This window comes from Papio anubis, chromosome 1, assembly GCF_008728515.1.
Source record: "Papio anubis isolate 15944 chromosome 1, Panubis1.0, whole genome shotgun sequence".
In the NCBI taxonomy this organism is placed as follows: domain Eukaryota; kingdom Metazoa; phylum Chordata; class Mammalia; order Primates; family Cercopithecidae; genus Papio; species Papio anubis.
Genome location: NC_044976.1, coordinates 193006103 through 193028783, shown reverse-complemented (window position 1 = coordinate 193028783; position 22681 = coordinate 193006103). Strand labels below are relative to the sequence as shown.

The 22681-nt window shown below is 44.0% G+C and overlaps 1 protein-coding gene and 1 long non-coding RNA gene across 3 annotated transcripts in view; one reads left to right on the top strand and one right to left on the bottom strand.

The window, feature by feature from the left end:
- The window catches only part of GPR161 (G protein-coupled receptor 161), a 57587-nt gene extending 49154 nt beyond the window's left edge, over window positions 1-8433 (bottom strand). Inside the window, exon 1 of one of the 2 annotated variants that reach the window (XM_017952190.3) lies at window positions 7549-8433. In XM_017952190.3, the coding sequence (XP_017807679.2) occupies window positions 7549-7555 (7 nt within the window). In that variant the 5' untranslated portion in view covers window positions 7556-8433. Of the gene's footprint in view, window positions 1-6898; window positions 7072-7548 lie in introns of those variants that run through there. The other variant, XM_021930844.2, reaches the window with a different exon arrangement.
- LOC110741908 lies at window positions 7884-15435 on the top strand. Its single transcript, XR_002518922.2, has 2 exons — window positions 7884-7939; window positions 14412-15435. It is a non-coding gene; the product is annotated as an uncharacterized LOC110741908 (long non-coding RNA).
- Window positions 15436-22681: the final 7246 nt, after the last annotated feature.

Genomic DNA, 22681 nt, shown 5'->3' with positions numbered 1-22681 from the left:
GCAAGAAAGCTGGAGAGGAGTGAGGAAGAGAACAGCAGACTTTGGAGACAGTCGGGAGCCAGATTACAAAGAGCACTGCAGGCGTGGAGAAAGAGTATGGATTGGATTCTACGTGTGAGAGGAAGCCACTGGAGAGACATGACTGACTGACGTTTTCAAGAGGTCACTGTGCCTGCTGCTGGGTGAAGGGTGGACTGCAGGGGGCAAGCGTGGAGGCAGGGACCCCAGTTAGGAGGCCACCGCTGTGGCCCAAGTGGAGACAAAGGCTTGGACCAGGGTCATGGTAACAGAGGTATTAAGAAATGTTTAGATTCACTAATCTCCTTAAAGATGCCAACATTTTGGAGCTAAAAGAGGTCTTCGAAGTAACTCATTCTAGTCTATCATTTTACAGATGACAAAATGAAAGCCCAAAGGGCTGAAATGAGTTACCCACAGTCATAGATCTAACTACTGACAAAGCACAAATTTCCTGACTGCCATCACTACACCCTCTGCCCTGACCTGGCCAACCCAGGGCTGAGGTGGGCAATGCAGAGACAGGTAAGCACAGGAGTCCTCTAGAGGGTAGTCCTAGCTAAGGTCAAAATAAATGACTCTTTGCTTTGGGCAAGGTCACCATAACATCCCAGCCAAACCCAATGGGCCCTTATTGAGCTCTCGGCAGCATCTGACACTTCTGACTCCTTTCATTTTTTTGAGACTCCCTCTTCCCTTGTCTCCCCTGAGCTCCTCTCTCCTGTTTCTCCATCCTTTGGTTCCCTACCAGTCTTGCTTACTGCTAATCATCCTACGCCGTAAGTGCTGCAGTTTTCCAAGATGCCCTCTGGGGCACTATTCCTTTCTCATCTACAGAGGAAATTAACTGTCAGCCTCCTCAATATCTCTTACCCTTGTCCAGCAGTTGCTCCTCTGGAGACCCACCCTTTTCACACACCGCATCCATGTGGCGTCATGGATGCGGACACATGACCTATGCCTTGCCAGTCAGCATCTTCCAACTTCCTCTTACGTAATGACAGTGTTGCTGAAACAGCTGGGAGGATGGCATCCCTGTCACATTGGATTTGAACCTGCAGCTTTCCCCCTTGCCAGAGCTGCTGGGGATCACCACACAGAATCTTAGCATAAAGGTCAAAAACCAGGGAGAAAATGGGTCCTCTTAAAAATCACTTGAACCCTGAACCCACACCAGAAGCCAAATACACTCGAGCATTTTAATGACATGAGCCAATAGCTTTCCTTTTTGCTTAAGTGGATTTGAACTGGATATTCTACCACTTGCAAAAGAAAGAATCCTGTCTGATACCTCTTCTCACTATATGCTCCCTCTCTATGCCCACTTAAACACTGATGACTCCAAAATCTCCATGTATAGCCTAGAAACTCTTTGGTGCTCCAGATTCACATCCACCCACCTTGTAGATGTTGTCTCCCATATGTCACACTCAGGCACCTCAGATATAACATGCACAAAATGGAATTCACATCTCTGCTGCTACCATCCCACTATGCTATTCCTCATGTTTTTCTCTACCCTAGATAAAACATCACCACCCACCCAATCTCTCAGGAGAGAAGCCTAGGACATCCTAGGCCACTCCTTAAGGGAATCCTGATGGGGCTTAGGCCCTGACTGACACTTTCTGACTGTGTCACCAGGGGTGTATTAATGAACATGTCTGAGCCGTGGATTTCCATACTGACTCTCTAGGATTGAATGAGATAACGTAAGCAATTGGTTCCATTTCCTATCACAGACTTCCAGTGCATCACTAGTTCTAAGTCAAAACTTCATCCTCACTGCCATTACCCCAGCTCAGAGCCTCACCATCTTTTCCCTGGACTATTAACAGGCGTTTCTCTCTTCTTCATATCTTCGATCTCACCTGCCCCACACCAATCTCTCCTCCCAATTATTGCCAGCCTGATTGGCCCCTACACAGCCAGACCATTTCATGCTATTCCCTGCCACCTGCAGAATTTATTCATTTGCAGATACCCTCTACCTCGACCATCCTGAATTCTCACAGTTCTCCAAACACTCACTGTTGTTCTCAACTCTGTGGCTCTGTACACTGTTGTCACCGCCCAGAATGCCATCTCTCCCTCCTCACCCACCTGGAGAAGAGCTCATCCTTAAGACTTGGTTAGAAAAAGAAAAAATAAAAGTTACTATAAAAGTCAAAGAAAATATAGATTGGCTAAAGTGACAAGGAGGAAAAATACATAAAGGAAAAGCCAAAATTTAAAATATTTTTAAATGGAGAAAAGCAAAGAAAGAATGGAGAGAAAAGAGAAAATTTAGGAAAATGTACTCTTGAAATAGGAGGGGACTTCCTAAGCAAGACAGAAAACATGAAAACAAAGAAAAATGATAGAGATTTAACTTCATAAAAATTAAATACTTCTGGACAATCAAAGGTACAATAAGCAAAGTTGGGGAAGAAGACATAAAGATATTTGATTTATTAACAAGAAAAGGATTAAAGTCCAGAATTTAGAAAGAGCCTCACAAGTTGATGAAATTACAAACAGCTCAGTTAAAAAAATTGGCAAAGAATTTGATGGAGGAATTAGAGGAAGTGTAAGCAATCAATTTAGGGTAAACTTGGAAGAATACATCAGCATTTAAAATGCACATAACTGGCCGGGCGCGATAGCTCAAGCCTGTAATCCCAGCATTTTGGGAGGCCGAGGGGGGCAAATCCCCTGAGGTCAGGAGTTTGAGACCAGCCTTGCCAATATGGTGAAACTCCTGCTCTACTAAAAATACAAAAATTAGCCAGGCGTGGTGGCACACACCTGTAATAAAAATAAAATGCACATAACTGATATAAAATGGTCTCCAAGATCTAGGTTAAACTTTTCTAATGCCCTATGTAGAACAGGGCATATAATATGCTATCATATTTATTTCTGAAAGAGAGAAAACAGAAGGTACATTTTTTAGTTTGTTTGTGTTGTGGTTGTTTGTTTGTTTTTTAAGACGGAGCTTTGCTCTTGTTGCCCAGGATGGAGTGCAATGGCACGGTCTCGGCTCACTGCAACCACCACCTCCCAGGTTCAAGTCATTCTCCTTATTGGTCAGGCTGGTCTCGAATTCCTGACCTCAGATGATCTGCTGCCTCAGCCTCCCAAAATGCTGGGATTACATATAGGCATGAGCCACTGCGCCCAGCCGAGAAGGTACATTTTATTTGCTTGCAGGTGCATGGACTATTTCTGAAAGAATGCACAAAAACTGGTAAAATTAGTTATATCCAAAAAAGGAAAAAGAGGGCTAGGAAAGAGGAGTGGGAGGGAGATGTTGCCTTTTATAACTTTTGAATGCTATACCTTTCCAATTCACTACTTACTCTCAAACAAATAACCTTAAATAAATACAGTGAATAATTCAGTCCCTTTTTCTACACAATCTTCCAGACCTAAAGAAACAAAGAGAACTCTGCGTAAATAACCACTTAAAATGTACATTTCCTTTGATCCACAAATCTCACATCCAGGAACAATTTTTACCCAGAAATATTGTACATGTACACAGATAAAGATACACAGAAAATCTAGATTAAGTTGGAAGCCAATCTAGGAGTCCATCAATAGGGGAATGTTTAAATAATTTATAGGAAACCGACACTATGAAATACTATGTTATTATTAAAAAGAGTGAAGTACAATGTATCTGTTATTGTTACTGAATGACTTCTAAGTCACACTGTTAAATCAAAAAAATAAACCACAGAGCATTATTATATAACCCCATTTATGTTTTTCTTTTGTTAACAGACAGAGTCTTACTATGTTGTCCATGCTGGACTTGAACTCTCAGGCTCAAGCAATCCTCCCACCTCAGTCTACCAAGTAACTGGGACTACAGGTGTGCACCACCATGCCCAGCTTCATTTATGTATTTTTTCAAGTATATTCAATATATTCAGGTTGGTCCTAAAGTCAGAAATGTAGACAATACTATTTTATCATGTTTTATATAATATCAATAAACTATATATTCGCCTATGTTTCCAGGCTTGGTGAGCGTATTAAGCACATTGAAAAAGACCTAAAAAGATAGACATTTACAGTGATTATCTCAAAGGTGGGGAGAAGGAATAGAGAAGAGGTGGAAGGGAATTTAATTTATTTTCCTATATGTGACTATGTTTTAAAAATATTTTACAGCTCTTAGTTTTGAAAAATTACTATATTCCATGAATGCTTTACATTATTTACCTAAGGTCACAAGTTTATAAGGGGCAGGGCTGAGAGGTAGGCTGACTTCAGATCGTGCTCTTAACACAGTGTTCTCTCACCCATTGCTTGAGTATAAAACAAACACAAACCAAAATAAAATTGAAATATACCTCCTCATGTTTTACCCCTGGCCAACTGCAAATTCTTTCATGCTCCAGCACTCCCTACACATATTTGCCATGAATGCCGTCCTCTCCCCTGCTGAGCACATAAAATGTGCAAGGAAATAGATTAAAACTAGTTGTAAGCCTTTTCTCTTGGTGTAGAAACAGAATCATAGATGAGTACTGGGTGAATGAATGAAGTATGGAGTCATAAAGTCAATCCCTCCTCCAAACTCCAGGTAGCATTGATAGCTATCTCTAGTTCTGTTGATGTTTTTTGTTCTTATGCAAAAACAGCAAGAAGACACCATTTCTCCCCTGCTGTCATGCTTTACTGCATCTCAGAATGACAGTCAGAGCTTCCAAAGGTCTCACACAGAAGACGCAAAAGGGCAGTCTGCAGGTCACAAGCAGCCTGCACACATAATTTGGTTAAACTGCATGCACATTTAAAAAAATGTTTTGAATCAGTTGCTATCTTTAAAAACATATGAAGCTTTTTTTCCGTAAAAATTTACAGCTTCCCCCAAAACTAAGATCAGGCAACCATGTGATGGAGCCCTACCGCACCTGCAGCTGCCCCCTTACTGGAGACAGGCTTAGCAGCACACAGCTCCCACTCAGCCCTCCTGTCCACCAGCCTCCTGCACTCAGGCTTCCTGACTGGTCCCGACTGGCAGTGGAGTTTACACCACAGAACTGTACCTCCTCTTGCTGACATTTAGGTCAGCTCCAGTTCAGCCCATTCTGTCTTTCTCGGAACCCAAACAGAGAGCTCACAGCCCTCTGACCACACAGTGCTCCTTCACCTCTCAGAGGACTCCCAGTGCACCAGGCTGCAACACAAAGAGAACGGTTTGGATATCGTTGTGGCCTTGGATTTACTTCCAAAATGTCAAGCTGGCCTCTTAATGAGGGATCTCTATTCTTGATGTTATGGTGGTGGAGCTACAGGGCAGGGAGAAGCCCTGAGTTAAAGGACCCACCTGTGTGCCATCAGGAAACCACGTGAAAAGCATTACCAAGGCAAAAGATCTGAGTTCAATCTGGGCTGCTTACTTAGCTGGGCAAGAATGCTTCATCTCTCCTGAGCCTCAGTTTCCTCACCTATCAAATGGGCTAGCAGAGCTTCACAAGGCTGTTGTGTGAAGGAAGAAGTGTATATGAAAGTGCTTGTAAGCACCCAAGTATAAAATAAGACAGGTGTGGAGGAGGACCGGGAGAGGTGCTCTGGAAGAAGTAACAGAAATGGGTGCCATGGATTCCAGTTACAGTTGAAGAGCCTCTTTCTCTGTGACCTGAGGTCCCTCCCACCTCCTCCTTCTGCCCTGAGGGCCTGAAAAATGCCTCTCTTCACTTGCTCCCAGTAGCTGCAGTAAAATAGATTACAAGGGAAAACCGCCTATTCCCCCGAAGCAGTAGCTCTCCAGAACTCATCTGGAGGTCCAGGTCACTAGGGGAGAAGAGGCCGGGCTGAATCCACGCCTGGCTCCACGGAGGAGCCACAACGATGGCCATCCTCCCCCAGCCCCTAGCACGCTGAGACAGGCTCACCTGAGGTGATCAGTGTCTCCACTGGACAATCAAGGAACTGAGGTTCTTTCCCTCCAAAACCACACACCTCCTCACGGCTTCACAGGGAGGAGGATCAAATGACCTGCTCTTGAAAGCACTTTGCAAAAGGGATGAAAGGTACAATAACGAGCAAAAATAGCCTCCAAGATGTGATATAAAGCGATGCCAATGCGCAGCTGTGTGGTTACTGGTAAGCAGACCTCCGGGAAGCACAGGAGACACCCCACTTATCCCACAGACGTTCTCATCCCACATGCCTTTGTCCAAAGGTTGCACGGGGGTTAAGCTTGGCCCAGAAGGCGCCGAGGGCTGGTCAAGTCCACCCCTTTCCAAGAACCAGCCGAATCTCCCTCCCGCAGATCTGAGAGGCAGAGCCGCCCACCCCGCAGCGCCGGGCCACTTCTGGGCGCGCCATCCGCCGTCCGCCCAGGCTCGGGGAGACAGCGCCCTGAGTCCCTGCTGGGAGAAGGTTGCTCACCTGGTCCTCACGGATTCCAGCCGAGGGGCGTGACCGCCTCGCCCCACACCCTCTGCCCTGAGCGGGTCGTGAAGTCTCTTGGCCCCAGGGGGCGCGGCCCGCATCGGCCGAGTCCCGGGCACTCACCTACGCCCTCCCATCCAGCGGACTGGGTAGGGGGCCTCGGGCGGCGCCGGAGAAACAGGGGCGGGCTGCACCCAGTAGAATGGGGTGGGCCTCTCAGAAGCCCCAGGCCGCAGGGGAGGGGCGCGCCCCCAACATCTTCCCACAAAGAGCTCCAGCTCTCCAAAGCAAGGCGCAGTGCGGCCAGAGGACAGCCCCAACCTCTGAGAGGGGCGCGAAGAGAAGGGGAGCGCCGTGGGGGCGGGGACCCTTCCCGGCCCGCAACCTGAGCCCTCAACCCCGCACAATGAGTTTAGCCCGGCTCCATCCCGACCTCCCTCTCCGCCCGGGCCCGGGCCCGCGACCGCGTCCCACGCCGAGTGCTCACCGAGGAGCCGCTGCCGCGGCAGCTCAGGCCCCGGCCCAGCCGCCTCCCCGCCTCGGCCACCGCCGCCGCCGCTTCCTTCCTCCCCGCCGCGCTCCGGGACTGGAGGTTTCGGGTTTCAGCCCGCCGAGCCCCGCTTCGCTCCTCCCGCGGGCCAGCCACCAGCACGCGGACCCGGGCGAACGCAGGCCAAGTAACTTTGCGGCGCCCGCGCCCCGCCTTCCCCATGCCCGGCCGGGCCCCTCCGGCCCCCAAAGCCCCAAGCCGCCTCCCCGCGCCCCGCACCGCCCCGCCCCGCGCGGCTCCCGGCGCCCCTCCCCACCCGCGCCCCTTCCTTCGCGTCCGTCAGCTCGCCCGCCCTCCCGGCTGCTTCTTTCCCATTTCTTCCCACGAACAGCCTCGGCTGCTGCTCTTTGTCTCGCCCTTACCCTCTCGGCTCGCTGCACTTTTCTCCTGAAAACCTTTGTGGTCTCTAACTTAGGCCTTCCCTGTTCCCGTTCCTGCGTCCCAGTTCCAGCCGCTGGGACGTCCCCTTTTCCATGTCTCTCTGCATCACACAGACACTTTCAGATTCTTCCCGCAGGCTCCGCACAGTCCCATTCTCCTCCTCCAGTCCCGCCGTGGAAGATCCTGGTATCGCCTTTGCTGCTCACCTTTCATTCATCCAGCCGACGGGCACGAGCATCCATCTGCGTCCTGCCAGGCTCTGTCCCGGGCTCTGTGAATACCACAGTGAATCCGCCCCGGGGAGTGGGGAGTGGACGTAAACAGGTCTTCACACTGCTGCCCTGCGCTCCCTCGGAGCCAAAAGGCCAGGGAGCAGTCATCACAAAACAAAGAGCGGGCGCTGTCAGCTCGGGGGACGGAACAGTTCCTTCTCAGAATGTTTGTTTTGCCTTCCTCACTCCCCACTTTCCCTGCCTGTCTCCAGCCTCCTACGTTTTCTATGCAGCAGTCTTAATAAGGGGATGAAAAGTTGAAGCACAGAGTAGAAGTGCTAAAAAAGGAAAGAAGGAAGGACAAACAGGGCAACAAAATAATCAGGTAAGAAGTTATAAAGCCCAGTTCACTAAACTTCAGCAAAAGAAAAAAAAAAAGACAAAAAAACCCTGGTGCTGTGCTTACAGCAGGATTCACATTCCTCTGAAATCCATCTGCTTTGATAAATACATTAATTATTCCCTTGTCTACGGATTGACACTGTGGGAGATGCTTCCTTATTATTAATATTATTGGGCCACTGAGGCACCATTTAGAACAGTAATTTACTGTCTGGCACCTACCAAACACCCACATTGCTCTGGGGACAAATGGGATAATGGGGAGAAAAAAGTAAATGGATGCCTTAATATTCCTATGGGATAAATGCTTTATTTGGTCAAAAACTGGAAACTGACACTCCACTTAGAGTCTAGGTCACCCGGCAAGCCAGACCCTTGAAGGAGCTTAAAGCTTTCTGTTCTTAAGAGTATTTTAGACACTTATTTTGAACTCCCTGTTATTTATTTAATTTACACTGGCTCAGCTGTCGGCTAAGCTCTATGAGCCTGAGGGAGTGAGTTAACCTTCCTGAGTCTCAGCTTATTCATACACAAAATGGGGATACTCATACCTTCCTATCTGTAGAGTTGAAAAGGTCAAATGAGGTCATGTAACTAAATCACCAGTGTCATAAATTCGGAGAACTTAAACCCTTTTGAAAATTGGTATTCACGAAAGGTCTGAAAATATATGCCACGGACTGGCATGGCAAGAATGAGAGTAAAAAATAAACAGTTACGGCTGTTTTGGCTCCATACCCATTCATGATGCAAAAGATGTCCTTCATACTGAACAACCTTTTCCCATACTTACTCTATTTCATTTTGAACTCTTCAACAGAAGACATTTTTTTTCTCCTGCTGCTCATTATCAAATACATTATTTATCACAAAGATTTTTCTTTTTTCTGAGCTCATAAGCTCAGAACTTACTGTGCATTCAGGGATAGAAATTGCTGCCAACAAATGCATTTTCAATTGCTGTCTTAAGATTTTTTTTTCCCTTCTGGAGCTAATATTGAGCTATGAGTGAATTCAGTCAGATGCAGAGAAAACAAACAAATTGTTATTAAAGTAATTATTTCACTGTATATCATTGTATAGGTGATAATTGTGAAAAACGTGACTGCTTTTGTGCAAGAATGTATTTTTTTTTTTAGAAAAAGAGAAAGATACACACTAATTCTCCTTTCCCAAATTAGTTTAATAAACCATTCTGTTTTAGAGACATCCACAAAGACTTATAAACTAAAATGAGAGGCCTTGTCCAACTGAACCTCACATGTGTGTTGAATAATTTATATATGAAACATGTTTTATGTAAAATATCATTTCAGTCTAGCAGTCCACATAAAACTGGTGAAAGCAAAATTGTGAAGTATGCTATTTGTTCCAAATGGAATGTTATTTCCCCCACTCTTTACAGGCCAAGCCCTTCCTGCCCTTCACATCTCAGCTTAAATGTCACCTCCTCAGAGAAGTCTTCCCTGACCAATCTCTCCTTTTTTTGATTAGAGATGGGATCTTGCTATGTTGCCCAGGCTTGTCTTTAACTCCTAGGCTCAAGCTATCCTTTCACCTTGGCCTCCCAAAGTGCTGGGATTATAGATGTGAGCCACTGCACTCAGCCCCTGACCAATCTAAAAGAAATTCTCTGATCTCTGCTCTCTCTCTCATAGCTGTCTTCTTTTTCTACATACAGTGTGTCCAAATTTATAAAATATGTATCAATTTTTCTATTTATTTGTTTACAGTACACCTCCACTGATAGAATGGTAAAACCATTTGACCTCAGATGAAGACTTCCCTGAAACTGGTGCGCCACTGGACTGATCAGAAACAAGCGCCAATCTATCTATATATATTTTTTTATTAAATCAGTATGGGTTTATTTCTCTGTGAGTTGGAACAGAAAGCATCTAACTCAGTGGTTCTTAATATGACATTTTGGAAGGTATTTTGGGTTTGTCACAATGATTAGAGGACACCCCAGGCATTTATTGGGTGGGGCCCAGGATATCAGACATCTTGCAGTACATGAAATAGTCCTACACAAAAAGAACAGTTCCTCTCACACGTGACAATAAAAACTGTCTGTACTTTTCTAAGTCTGAAACAAACTGTTTTACATATACGCATGGAAGGTTTTTTTTTTTGTGTGTGTGTGTGTGTGTGTGGTTTTGTTGTACAGCAATTTGTCTAGGAATGTAAGTACTATGTAAATTGAGGGAAGATTGCACTTTGATTTACTCAAACCTTACCAAGAGTTGTTCAGTATTTTGGAAATCACCTCACTATTAACAATGCCACTCATGGTATCAGATTTACTAGTACAAGTTAGGTGACTTGATCTACATTTATATATCTATGTCACATTTGCAGTGATCCTGTCTATAATTTCAAGTGTCTGACCACTTCATGATGTCATCCACTAGGGCTGATATATTGAAATGAGCATTATTGGGCTGGGTGCAGTGGTTCACTCCTGTAATCCCAGCACTTTGGGAGGCTGAGGCAGGTGGATCACTTGAGGCCAGGAGTTCGAGACCAACCTGGCCAACATGGCGAAACCCTGTCCCACTAAAAATACAAAAATTAGCCGAGCGTGGTGGCACACATTTGTAGTCCCAGCTACATGGGAGGCTGAGGCACGAGAATCACTTGAACCGGGGAGGTGGAGGTTGCAGTGAGCTGAGTTCGCACCACTGCCTTGTCCTACATATCTCTTCCATTTGGCTTCCCTTGAATTGTATCCTTTGTAATAAACCAGTAATCAAAGTAAGTAAAGTGCTTTGCTGAGCTCTGTGAGCTGTGATAGGAAATTATTGGCCATGGGAACTCCTGATCTGAAGCCAAGTCGATCAGAAGTACTGGAGGCCCTGGACATTCATGTGGTGCCTGAAGTGGGGATAGTGTGTGGGACTGAGTCCCTAATCTGTGGAGTCTGCACTATCTCGGGGAGTTAGTGTCGGAATTGAATTGAATTGTTGGATACCCAGTTGGTGTCAGAGAATTGATTGGTGTTGGAAAAAATTCCATATATTTTGTGTCAGGGAAAGAAAGTATCCTCAAGTACATTTATCTTTTGATCTATTAAAAAAAATCCTCAAGTACACATTTATCTTCTGTTGCTAATAAAAGGCAACATTATATATTTGGGATAAATTTGTAATTACAGAAGATTTAAAATGCCCAAATGTCTGTCAATAGGGGATTAGAGGTATAAGTTAGGATTCAGTGCTACAAATGAATGAAAAAAATCTCTATACACTAACATGTAGTGGCGTCAAAGATGTTAAGTGAAAAAAAGCAAGGTGAAGGAATATTTGTTATACGTTATCTTTTTTTTTTTTTTGAGACATTGTCTCACTTTGTCACCCATACTGGAGTACGGTGGCGCAATCTCAGCTCACTGCAACCTCCATCTCCCAGGCTCAAGCGATTCCCCTGCCTCAGTCACCTGAGTCACTGGGATTACAGGCACACCCCACTACCACCTGGCTAATTTTTGTATTTTTAGTAGAGACAGGTTTTCACCATGTTGGCCAGGCTGGTCTTGAACTCCTGACTTCAAATGACCTACCCTCCTCAGCCTACCAACGTGCTGGGATTACAGGTGTGAGCCACCATGCCTGGCCTATGTTATCTTTTATGTGAGAAAAGGAAAGAAAATAAATATATAGGTATTTGCTTACACTTAAAAGTGGAAAAACAAAACAAAACAAAAACAATAAAAAGAAGGTTTCCAATAAGGGAAAGGAACAAACAGAAGGAATAAAAAAGAAAGCAAGGTCTCTAGGAAGGCTCCTTGCTGTATGACTTTGAAACTAAGTATGTATTTTACAAATTTGTGAAAAGTTAAAAAAGAAAAACCTCCAAAAATGGAAGAAAAACTAGGATGAATATCAAGTTGGTGGCATAAGAACTTTTATTAGTTTTCTATCACTGCAAAATGATTACCACACATTTGGCAGCTTAAAACACTCTGTTATGTTGTTTGGGCTGGTCTTGAACTCCTGGCCTCAAGCAATCCTCTTGCCTTAGCTTCTCGAGTCGCTGGGATTACAGGTGTGAGCCAATACACCTGGCGAAACACTCACTTTTTTTTAATCTCACACTTTAGAGAGAAGTCCAGGCAGGTTCAGTTGGGTTTTCTGCTCATGTGAATGCCAAAATGAAGGTGTTGGCTAATCTGAGCTCTTACATGGAGGCTCTTGAGGTGACTCTACTTCCAAGCTTGTTCAGGCTGCCAGCAGAATTTAGTTCCTTGCCACTGTGGGATGGAAACTCCCATTTCTTTGCTCGCTGGCAGTGGGGCCACACTCTGCTCCCAGAGGCTGCCTGCAATTCTTCCTCATGTGGCCCCCTTATCTTCAAAGTCAGCAAAAGCATGTCAAATCCTTCTTATACCCTGATCTCTCTGGCTTCCCCTTAATTCCCCTTTCAGCCAGAGAGAGCTCTTTGCTTTTAAGGATTCATGTGATAGGTCAGGTCTACCTGGATAATATCCCTGTCGTAAGGTCAACTGTGTCAAATAACATAATCCTAGGAGTGATATCTCATTATATTCAAAGGTCCTGGGGATTAGGAAACGACATCTTTGTCAAGCTATCTTCCAATTCTGCCACAACAATATAAAGAATTTCAAGGCCAGGTACAATGGGTCATGCTTATAATCCCAGCACTTTGGGAGGCTGAGGTGGGAGGATCATTTGAGCCCAGGAGTTCAAGACCAGCTTAGCCAAGATAGCAAGACCTTGTCTCTAAAGAAAAAGACAAATCATTTTTAAAGAAGTTTTAAAAAAATAAATTTTTGGGCCAGGTGCGGTGGTTCATGCCTGTAATCCCAGCACTTTGGGAGGCCGAGGCGGGCAGATCACCTGAGGTCAGGAGTTCAAGATCAGCCTGGCCAATATGGCGAAACCCCATCTCTACTAAAAAAAAAAAAATACAAAAATTAGCTGGGCATGGTGGCACACACCTGTAGTCCCGGTTACTTGGGAGGCTGAAGTAGGAGAATTGCTTGAACCCAGGAGGCGGAGGTTGCAGTGAACTGAGATTCGTGCCACTGCACTCCAGCCTGGGCAACAGAGTGAGTCTCTGGCTCAAAAAATAAAGAATAAAATAAAATCAGTTTAGAATATAATATTTTGATGGCACTTTCCTAGTGGGATATGTTCCTAGGACAAAAAGAATCTCAAAAAAAAAAAAAAAAAAAATCTCAATCTCACCCAGTTCTATTATGTCAGTGGTACTTTGGTATTGTTGTCTGAAACAATTAAAGATATATAGAAAAAGGCCAGGCGCGGTGGCTCACACCTGTAATCCCAGCACTTTGAGAGGCCGAGGTGGGTGGACCACGAGGTCAGGAGATCAAGACCATCCTGACTAACACGGTGAAACCCCATCTCTACTAAAAATACAAAAAAAATTAGCTGAGCATGGTGGCAGGTGCCTGTAGTCCCAGCTACTCAGGAGGCTGAGGCAGGAGAATGGCGTGAACCTGGGGGGCAGAGCTTGCAGTGAGCCGAGATCGCACCATTGCATTCCAGCCTGGGTGACAGAGCGAGACTCTGTCTCAAAAAGAAAAAAAAAGAAAAAGACATATAGAAAAAAGCAAATAAGTAATTACCTTTATGTTGTGGGACCTGTGATTTTTAGCAAGGAAAAAAGTGATCAAATATAAAAGTGAATAGGTAAGTAAAAACCTACCTGCAAAGAATAATTTGCATTTGCCAACCCTAACCACTCAAAGGGCAAGAAGTAATGAGAATACAGAACGAGTGAGCACTCCTGTAGCAATGAACGCTGCTAGCAACCAGATGTAGTCTCAAAATACCACTTCTCATTAAGAGGAACTAAGGCTCCTTGCAGAAATGGCTTATTCCAGGTCTGGACTTTATAGACTTTTTTTTTTTTTTTTTAAGCATATAAAATGAATTTAGAACATCTTTGTGTACCAGAAAAGAGGTTTCAAAGAGCAATGGGGTCATTTTGAAAAGATACAAGAGCTGATCTGAAGGGACAATTTGAACATAAAAAAGAATAATAAGCCAGGCACAGTGGTTCATGCCTATAATCCCAGTACTTTGGAAGGCTGAAGTAGAAGGATTGAGGTCAGGAGTTCGAGAGCAGCCTGGGCATTATAGTGAGACCTCATCTCTAAAAAAAGAATTGCAATGGATTGGAACATACCTGCTAAAGCTTCAATGTTTGAATCCTCCAAAACTGATGTTGAAACTTAATCCCTAATGTAACAGTATTAAGAGGTGAGGCCTTTAAGGGGTGATTGTGCCATAAGGACTCTGCCCACATGAATGGATTAACTCATTCATGGATTTAATGGATTAATAGATTAATAGGTTATCATGGGAGTGAGTTAGTTATAACAAAAGTGGGTCTGTTTTAGAATCTGGGTCTGGATTGGCTCTCTCTCATGCACCCTCCTCATGATGTGATGCCCTGTGCCACCTCAGGACTCTGCAGAGAGCCCCTGCCAGCAAGAATGCCCTCACCAAGATGCAGCCTCTTGGCCTTGGACTTCCCAGCCTCCATAACTGTAAGAAATCAATTCATTGTCTTTGTAAGTTACCCAGGCTCAGGTATTAAGTTGTAACAGAAAACTGACTAAGATAATACCCACATGGAAAAATCTTTGAGTTTATAGTTTAAAAAATTGGTCACCATCGGTGATTACTAGGCAATCAATTCATTCCTCTGAAAAATTAGTAAATAAAAGGAAGGAATCAAACATTTATTCCACTTTTCCAATAGGAATTGCACTTGGTGTGACCAAAGACTACTCTACAAATAAATGCACAAAGAATAGAATTTTAAAATCACTATTTTGCAACCCTTAATGAAATAACTATTGCAGGCAACAGTGATCAATGTATACTAAAACCATTAAGTGAATAGTTGATGGGGAACCAATCAATCTTAGTATCACACAGGAATGGAATGTAATAGGAAGTACTCAACACCATCTAGGAAGTATTCTTGAATAAATCTTGCAATGGTGGATGAATGTTCAGCAGAAAAGAAAGTCAAAAAATATCTATGTTAAACTCCAAGCAATAATTCCTGACTTGGTTGACCACCAGCTAAGAGAATGACCCAGTGGAATAGGAGACAGAGTGAGAAATGTTACCATCACTTTCCCACCCACCTTATGATTTCACCCTGAGCAGGCTTTCTCTCCATTATTAATTGTCAGTTTGCTACTGTGCTAATTTTGTGTTGTCTTTTAGCCATTGACGTTGGCCAGCAATGGAATCTAAGCCCAGCGTACCTGGAAAGTACACTGTTATGAAAAACAGAGTTTTTTAAAACGAGTACACTGCAAACTGGGGAAAATCTTTTTTTTTTTTTTTTCTGTAAAAACTGAACCACCTGAGAAGGCATACGTGTATTTATTTTTCTACACACTTAATTTGTTCAGTTTTAGAACTCAAGATCCTTTATTATTGTTAGTGTATTAAATTCATACCTTTCTATTCTTACTGCCATTGCGTTTTGTTTTTTTTTTTTTAGTCACCTCATGCATTTGAGGCAGAGATTGTGGTGTAAACATCAGTCCATGGGTTGAGTCCAGAGACCTGGATTTTGATCGTGACTCTGCCCAGGCTTGTTGATGGTCGTGACCCCACAGTGAGATGAGGATTAAGAGTCAGATACTCCAAGGGAAGGGGCTGAAGAGACCAAACTTCCCGTGTGGACGGTCACAGAGCCTCTAAGAGGGCTAAAGAAACCCCCAGGCTGGTACAGGAAGCCTGGGAGATCTTGCCTTTGGACCAGTGGATAGAGTCAGAGATCACGATGGTTGCAGAGGAAAAGCTCCCCAGGGTGGAGGGGCAGGGGCTGGGAGAATGACCCCAAGGTCATGTCAAGACAGGTGATGCTGCTAAACAACAACGTTTTGAGAGGCAGTGAGGCTCCTTCTAACCCTCGTATCACGGTCAATTTAATTTTATCTGTGCTTTGTGCTTCCTCTGATGAGGAAAGAGAGCAACGAAGGCTGTGCCCAGTTAGCTGTGTCAGTCAAGACAACCAGGAGTAGATTTTAGTCACCTTAAGGTCGAAAACTATGTTTGTTATTTGGAGCTTCTTTTCTTTGGTTCGCTTTATTTTCCCCTGGTTTATTTGAGAATTTTCTTTTGGAACTACCCATGAGACTCATTTCTACTAGGAGTGTTAGAAAAGTAAAAAGACACTCTTTTCCTCTCCCCTTAGGCCAGGGAGGCAGAGGGCCCCTAGTGGCCAATAGTGGAACTGCAGCAGCTCCACCACTAGACTGGGTGGGCCTGGCTGCTGGTTGGTGAACAAGAAGAGCCTCTCAGAGAGCGAAGGGGCTCCACCTGCTCTGAGAGCCTCCTAGACCGGTGGGAAGGGGTGGGAGGGTGGGGAGGGTGGGGAGGGTGGGGAGGGCAGGGAGGAGGGGCAGGGAGGGGCGGGAGGGCAGGAGGGCAGGGGAGGGCAGGGAGGGGCAGGGGAGGGCGGGGAGTGGGGAGTTGGGGGGAACGGTTGGGAAAGTGGGAGGAGAGTGGGAGAAAAGAAAAAAAGGAGAAATGACAATACGGGCTTCTAAAACATTCAATATTTACTTCTAGCAAATAAATTTACTTTACTTTTGGCAAATAAATACTTTTAATAATCTCCCATACCATGCAGTAATTTGTTTCTTTACCCAGGAAAATTAGAATCATTGAAGTATTTTGATATAAACAATAGTATTTTTACAAAAAAAAAAAATACAGGATTACTGAAAAAATTGCTCCAATTTCCGTTTGAATGGTGGCCGTATGTCACACATAAGGTATAGTTTTAATAGAACTTAAAATGTCCCATCACAGATGGTAATGTTTTTCCATGTAATTGTGCTAACGACAAAAAATTAAGTATTATCAGTGGGGTGGATGGGTAATGAGGTGTACATTTGAGGTTGAATGAGTAATATTTTCTTTCCTCAGTCCTGTCTGGGTATCTCTGTTGCTGATAACGTTATTTGGAGATAAGGTAAAAAGTTTAAATTTAAGGCTCTTTGGAAAAGGGAATCCACATCAAACAGCTCTCCCGATCCCTGCCCCTTATTCCTCCCTCTTGATAAACCCTACAGTGAAGTGAACCTGTGACTCCCAAACCCTATTACCTATTAGAACTACATGTAGAGGCCGGGTGCGGTGGCTCTCACCCGTAATCCCAGCACTTTGGAAGGCTGAGGCGGGCGGATCACCTGAGGTCAGGAGTTGAAGACCAGCCTGACCAATATGGCGAAACTCCGGCTCTACTAAAAATAAAAAATTAGCCGGGCATGGTGGCGCGTGCCTGTAGTCCCAGTTACTCGGGAGGCTGAAGCAGGAGAATCACTTGAATCCGGGAGGCAGAGGTTGCAGTAAGCCAAGATCCCACCATTGCACGCCAGTCTGGGCAACTACAGAGACTCAAAAACAAAAAAACAAAAAAACAAAAAAAACATGTGGAGACCGGCCGCAGTGGCTCACACCTGTAATCCCAGCACTTTGCAAGGCCAAGGCGGGTGGATCACTTGAGGTCAGGAGTTCGAGACCAACCTGGCCAACATGGTGAAAACCCGTCTCTACTAAAGATACAAAAATTAGCCAGGTGTGGTGGTGGGAGCCTGTAATCCCAGCTACTCAGAAGGCTGAGGCAAGAGAATTGCTTGAACCTGGGAGGCTAGAGGTTGCAGTGAGCAGAGATCACACCACTGCACGTTAGCCTGGGCAACAGAGCGAGACTCCATCTCAAAAAAAACCATACCAAACAAAACAACTACATGTCGAGCTTTGAAACTATCCATATTCCTGGTTCCCTTTCAACACCTCTAGATGGATGTTTCCGGAGGTGAGTTGTCTTCAGATTAGCATTTGGAACTAGGACCCTGCACTCTCCTACACCGTTAATAAGAGTATGTGTTTGCATGAACATGACAATTGGCAGTATCTATTAAATTACAACAAATATATACCCTTCGACCCAGAAATTCTACTCCTGGGACTCTATCTCATAGAAATAAAAGCACCAGGGCCAGGCGTGGTGGCTCACGCCTGTAATCCCAGCACTTTGGGAGGCCGAGGAGGGCCGATCACGAGGTCAGCAGATGGATACCATCCTTGGCTAACACAGTGAAACCCCGTCTCTACTAAAAATACAAAAAAATTAGCTGGGCGTGGTGGCGGGCACCCGTAATCCTAGCTACTCGGGAGGCTGAGGCAGGAGAATGGTGAGAACCCAGAAGGCGGAGCTTGCAGTGAGCCGAAATCAAGCCACTGCACTCCAGCCTGGGCGACAGAGGGAGACTCTGTCTCAAAAAAAAAAAAAAAAAAGAAAAAGAAAGAAAGAAAAGCACCAGTACAGAAAAACATATGAGGCCTGGCACGGTGGCTCACACCTGTAATCCCAGCACTTTGGGAGGCCAAGGCAGGTGGGTCACTTGAGCTCAGGTGTTGGAGACCAGCCTGGGCAACATAGTGAAACGTTATTTCTATCAAAAATACAAAAATTAGCCAGGTGTGGTGGTGCATGCCTGTTTGGGAGGCTGAGGTGGGAGAATGGTTTAAGTCTGGGAGGTCGAGGCTGCAGTGAACCGTAAATGTCCATCCATAGAGGAAAGATTGAATAAACTGTAGAATAACCACACAGTAGATTGTATTATTAAACAAGAAAGAGTTGAAGTGATGTCAATTGACCTGGAAGGAATTTTGCAATGTATATCGTTAAGAAAGTACAGCAATAACTTGAGACATGTCTTTTGTAAGAGCATATAAGTGTATCAAACTATGTATTGTAAGAAATATAGGAAACAAATAATGGTCAATTCCTCAATACTTGTGCTATTGTATGGGTGTATGACTATGGAGAAATGCATGGGAAAATACACACTAGACTCTAATTGTTTCTGTTTATGGGGAGGGGTGGGCACAGAGAGAGGGCAAGGATGTTGTAAGGAAAAGAGTACCAAGACTATGGAAACATAATGATGTGTGTATGAAATAAAAATATATAAATATGATATATTTACATACAATATATACAATATATAGAATGTATTAAAATAATGAGACTGTGACATAGTGTAATATAGCTATTTTAAATATGGACTATAAATTCTACCTATTATATTGTGGTAAATATGTAAAAATTAAGTATGCAGATGGAAAGTTCTAGAAGATGACAAAGACAAGTAAAAATTGATTTCATTTTTTATGATACTAAGAGTAAATTTCTTTTTAGATGTGTTACTTAATACGGAATCTGTAATTATGTAGAGTGTTTTGCTTTTGATTTTTGTCTGAAGAGAAAGGAAAAAAGAAACTGCTGCTCTGGACTCTAGTGGGGAAGCATTGCTTCCCTTATATGGTGTAGTGAAAAGAACTCAGACGTTCCAGCCAGATGCTCTTGAGCTTGAGTTTTGATTCTATTACTTGTAATATTAAGTAAGATATTTGACCCCTCTAAGCTCTGGTTGCTCCGACTCTAAAATAGGGATGGTAATCATACCTACCTCATAGGTGAAGGGCTTGCTACAGCCCCTGCCATGCAGCAGGCTCCTAAGAAAGGTTAACTATTTGTGGTAGATTAATTTACTGTGGTGTTAATTTGTATATTATATATATTTTTACTGCTGTGGAATTATCCAAAAGAAAAAAAAAAAGCCATCTGTATTGTGCTCTCAGTATTTTCTCGCCTTTTATCCAAAGGCAAGTAAGGTTTTGTACTCCTAAGTTTTGAGGGAGATTTGTATTGTTTGGTGGGAGAGGGTGAGGAGAGGCGAGGTGGGACACAGGCAAAATCAGAGACACTGAGTTCTTCACAATGAAAAGGGGAAACCACGGCTGGCAGAGACTTTCCTCCCGTGTCTCCTAAATCCTGGAGAGAAGGCAGGACCTCAGATGAGGAATGGACACTCCCAGGAGGCTGGGCACAGGCCGTGGGGCCTCGTAGGTAGGGGTTGTGGGCATCTCAGAGGTGAACATGTAGGCCAAGAGCAGAAAGGCCTCCTCGAGCATTTTTCTCCCTCAAAATCTAGATTCATCCCTAGAACCTTTGCATTATCCTAAGGGCAGGGGTGGACAGGGATCGGGTGAGGTGTCCATATTCTATTTGTCTGGGATTTGAGTTTGGGTTTAATTTGATTTAAAGAAAATACATTAAAAGGCTGGGTGGGGCTGCTTATGCCTGTAATCCCAGTACTTTGGGAGGCCCAGGTGAAAAGATCACTTGAATCCAGGGGTTCAAGAGAAGCCTGGGCCACATAGGGAGACCTTGTCTCTACAAAAAATGAAAAAATTAGCCAGGTATGGTGGTGTATGTCTGTTGTCCCAGATATCTGGGAGGTGGGAAGATAGCTTGAGCCTGAGAGGTCAAGGCTGCAGTGAGCTGTGATCGCACCACTGCACTACAGCCTAGATGACAGAGTAAGACCCTGTCTCCGAAGGAAGGAAAAAAGGAAGAAAGGAAAGAAGGAAGGAAGGGAGGGAGGGATGAAGGGAGGGAGGAAGGAAGGAAGGAAGGAAGGAAATACATAGGAATATTTTATGTGGTTGCAAATACCTGTGACATTTTTATTATTTTTCTTATTCATTTAATTGCAATGTAATACTGGGGAAACAGGGCTATTTAGCTCTCTCAGCCTCGGCTTCCTCATCTGTCGAATGGGTAATAATAACACACAGCTCACGGAGCTGTGACATGTGAAGACTGAATGAGTGTGTGTCTGTAACAGTGTCTATGACTGTCTATGGCTGACCACTGTTATCGTCCCTCTTCTCATTCTCTTGGGCAGTCCTAGTTCTTGGCCTCTGCACATGATGCTTCAGCAACTGGAATAGTTTTTTCCACCTCTGCTATTTGAATCCAACTTCATCTTTGAGGTCCTAACACAAGCACTGTCCATTTCCTTCCTTTCCTGACCACTAGGCAATGTTCCTTTCTTTGAACTCCTGAAGCATTTGCCTTGCTCATTCCTTGTTCACACGCCTGACATTTCTGAAGCACCTTCTGAGTGGCAGACACGGTGAGGGAAGTAGACAAAGTCTTTGCCCTCATGGAGCTCACATAAGCAGATTGTGTCCATGTCTTTTTATTTTATTTTTTATTTATTTATGTATTTTCTTTTTTTGAGACGGAGTCTTATTTTGTCGCCCAGGCTGGAGTGCATTGGCACAATCTTGTCTCACTGCAACCTCTGCCTCCTGGGTTCAAGAGATTCTCTTGCCTCAGCCTCCAGATTAGCTGGGATTACAGGTGGGGGCCACCATGCCTAGCTAATTATTATTAATTTTTTTTTGTATTTTTAGTAGAGATAGAGTTTCACCATGTTGCCCAGGCTGGTCTCAAATTCCTGACCTCAGGTGATTTGCTCACCTCGGCCTCCCAAAGTCCTGAGATTACAGGCGTAATTACAGCCACTGCACCCGGCCCCATGTCTTTTTATACATAAATGTCTCCTTTCCCAAATACACGAGCTGCTTCCTAAGGGGAGAAATGTTGTCTTTTACCTCTGTTATCTAGAGCAGCACCTAGAATACAGAAGATACGTAGTAGGTGTTCTCTTGGATAAGATGTGTCTTTAATCAAAATATTCCCCCTTCGGCTTACTTACAGGCCTACAACCCCCCTTATACACTGCGATTCACTCTAACGTGGCTGTTCCTGGATGTTACAATCCATATCTCCTGTCTCCATCCCCAGTGCAGCACAAACCAGGCTCATACATGTTGGAATACACAGACTAATACAATCTTTGCAAGATTGCTGATTGAGGATTCCAGGATGAAGTTCACATCCTGGTCCCTCATTCTTTACCTACTGTCACCTGAGGTGACCCCAGGATTACTCTTCTATTTTTAGCATAACAAAGAGCTAAAATCACTGGATATTTCTAGAACTGTGTGTCAGGGGTTTAGTAATGGTGTATCTTTTCCACATCTCCAATAATTGAGTTCCCCACTCAGAAAACAGAGCTGCATGTTTGAATACTTTTAACCATTATAATGACTGATATTTGTACAGCAATTAATGGTTTATACAGGCACTTCACAGGTGTACGCAAGCTAAGGCAAATAATATGCAAGTAATATCATTACTGTTACTTTTACTCTTTTTTTTTTTTTTTTTTTTTGAGACGGAGTCTCGCTGTGTCTCCCAGGCTGGAGTGCAGTGGCGTGATCTCCTCACTGCAAGCTCCGCCTCCCGGGTACTTTTACTCTTATGTTGCAGAAACAACTTTTTAAAAAATTACCTGAAGTTGAACAGTCAGGATGTAACAGATCAGGAAACTAACAAATCTACTGACTGCAAATCTTGTATTCTTCACATCATACCACACGGTGATTTTTGTTGTTGTCTTTTGTTTGTCTTTTTAATATAACTTCCCCTGAAGTCAGCCTCTGCCAGCCTGCAAAGATTTTATTAGTGTTTAGGGAGGAAAGAGGCTTATACACTCAGTCACTTCTTGACAAACCCAGTTATGGCCAAACTTAAGTAACCACCCTTGGTTTCAAACGACCTGCCATTTGTATTAGGGAGGAACCACTACAACTCCCAGATGGTTTAACACCAGATGTGCTCTTCAGGAGAAAAAGAAAAAAAAGATATTTCTTAGGGGAGTAATTAATAGGAAAGAGATTAGGCAAGTTAATGTGATATTGCAATTGAGTTGATTTGCCTTAATTAGGAAATATTACTAAATTATGGTTATGCAGAAATCAATTAGTTCCAGCTCTGT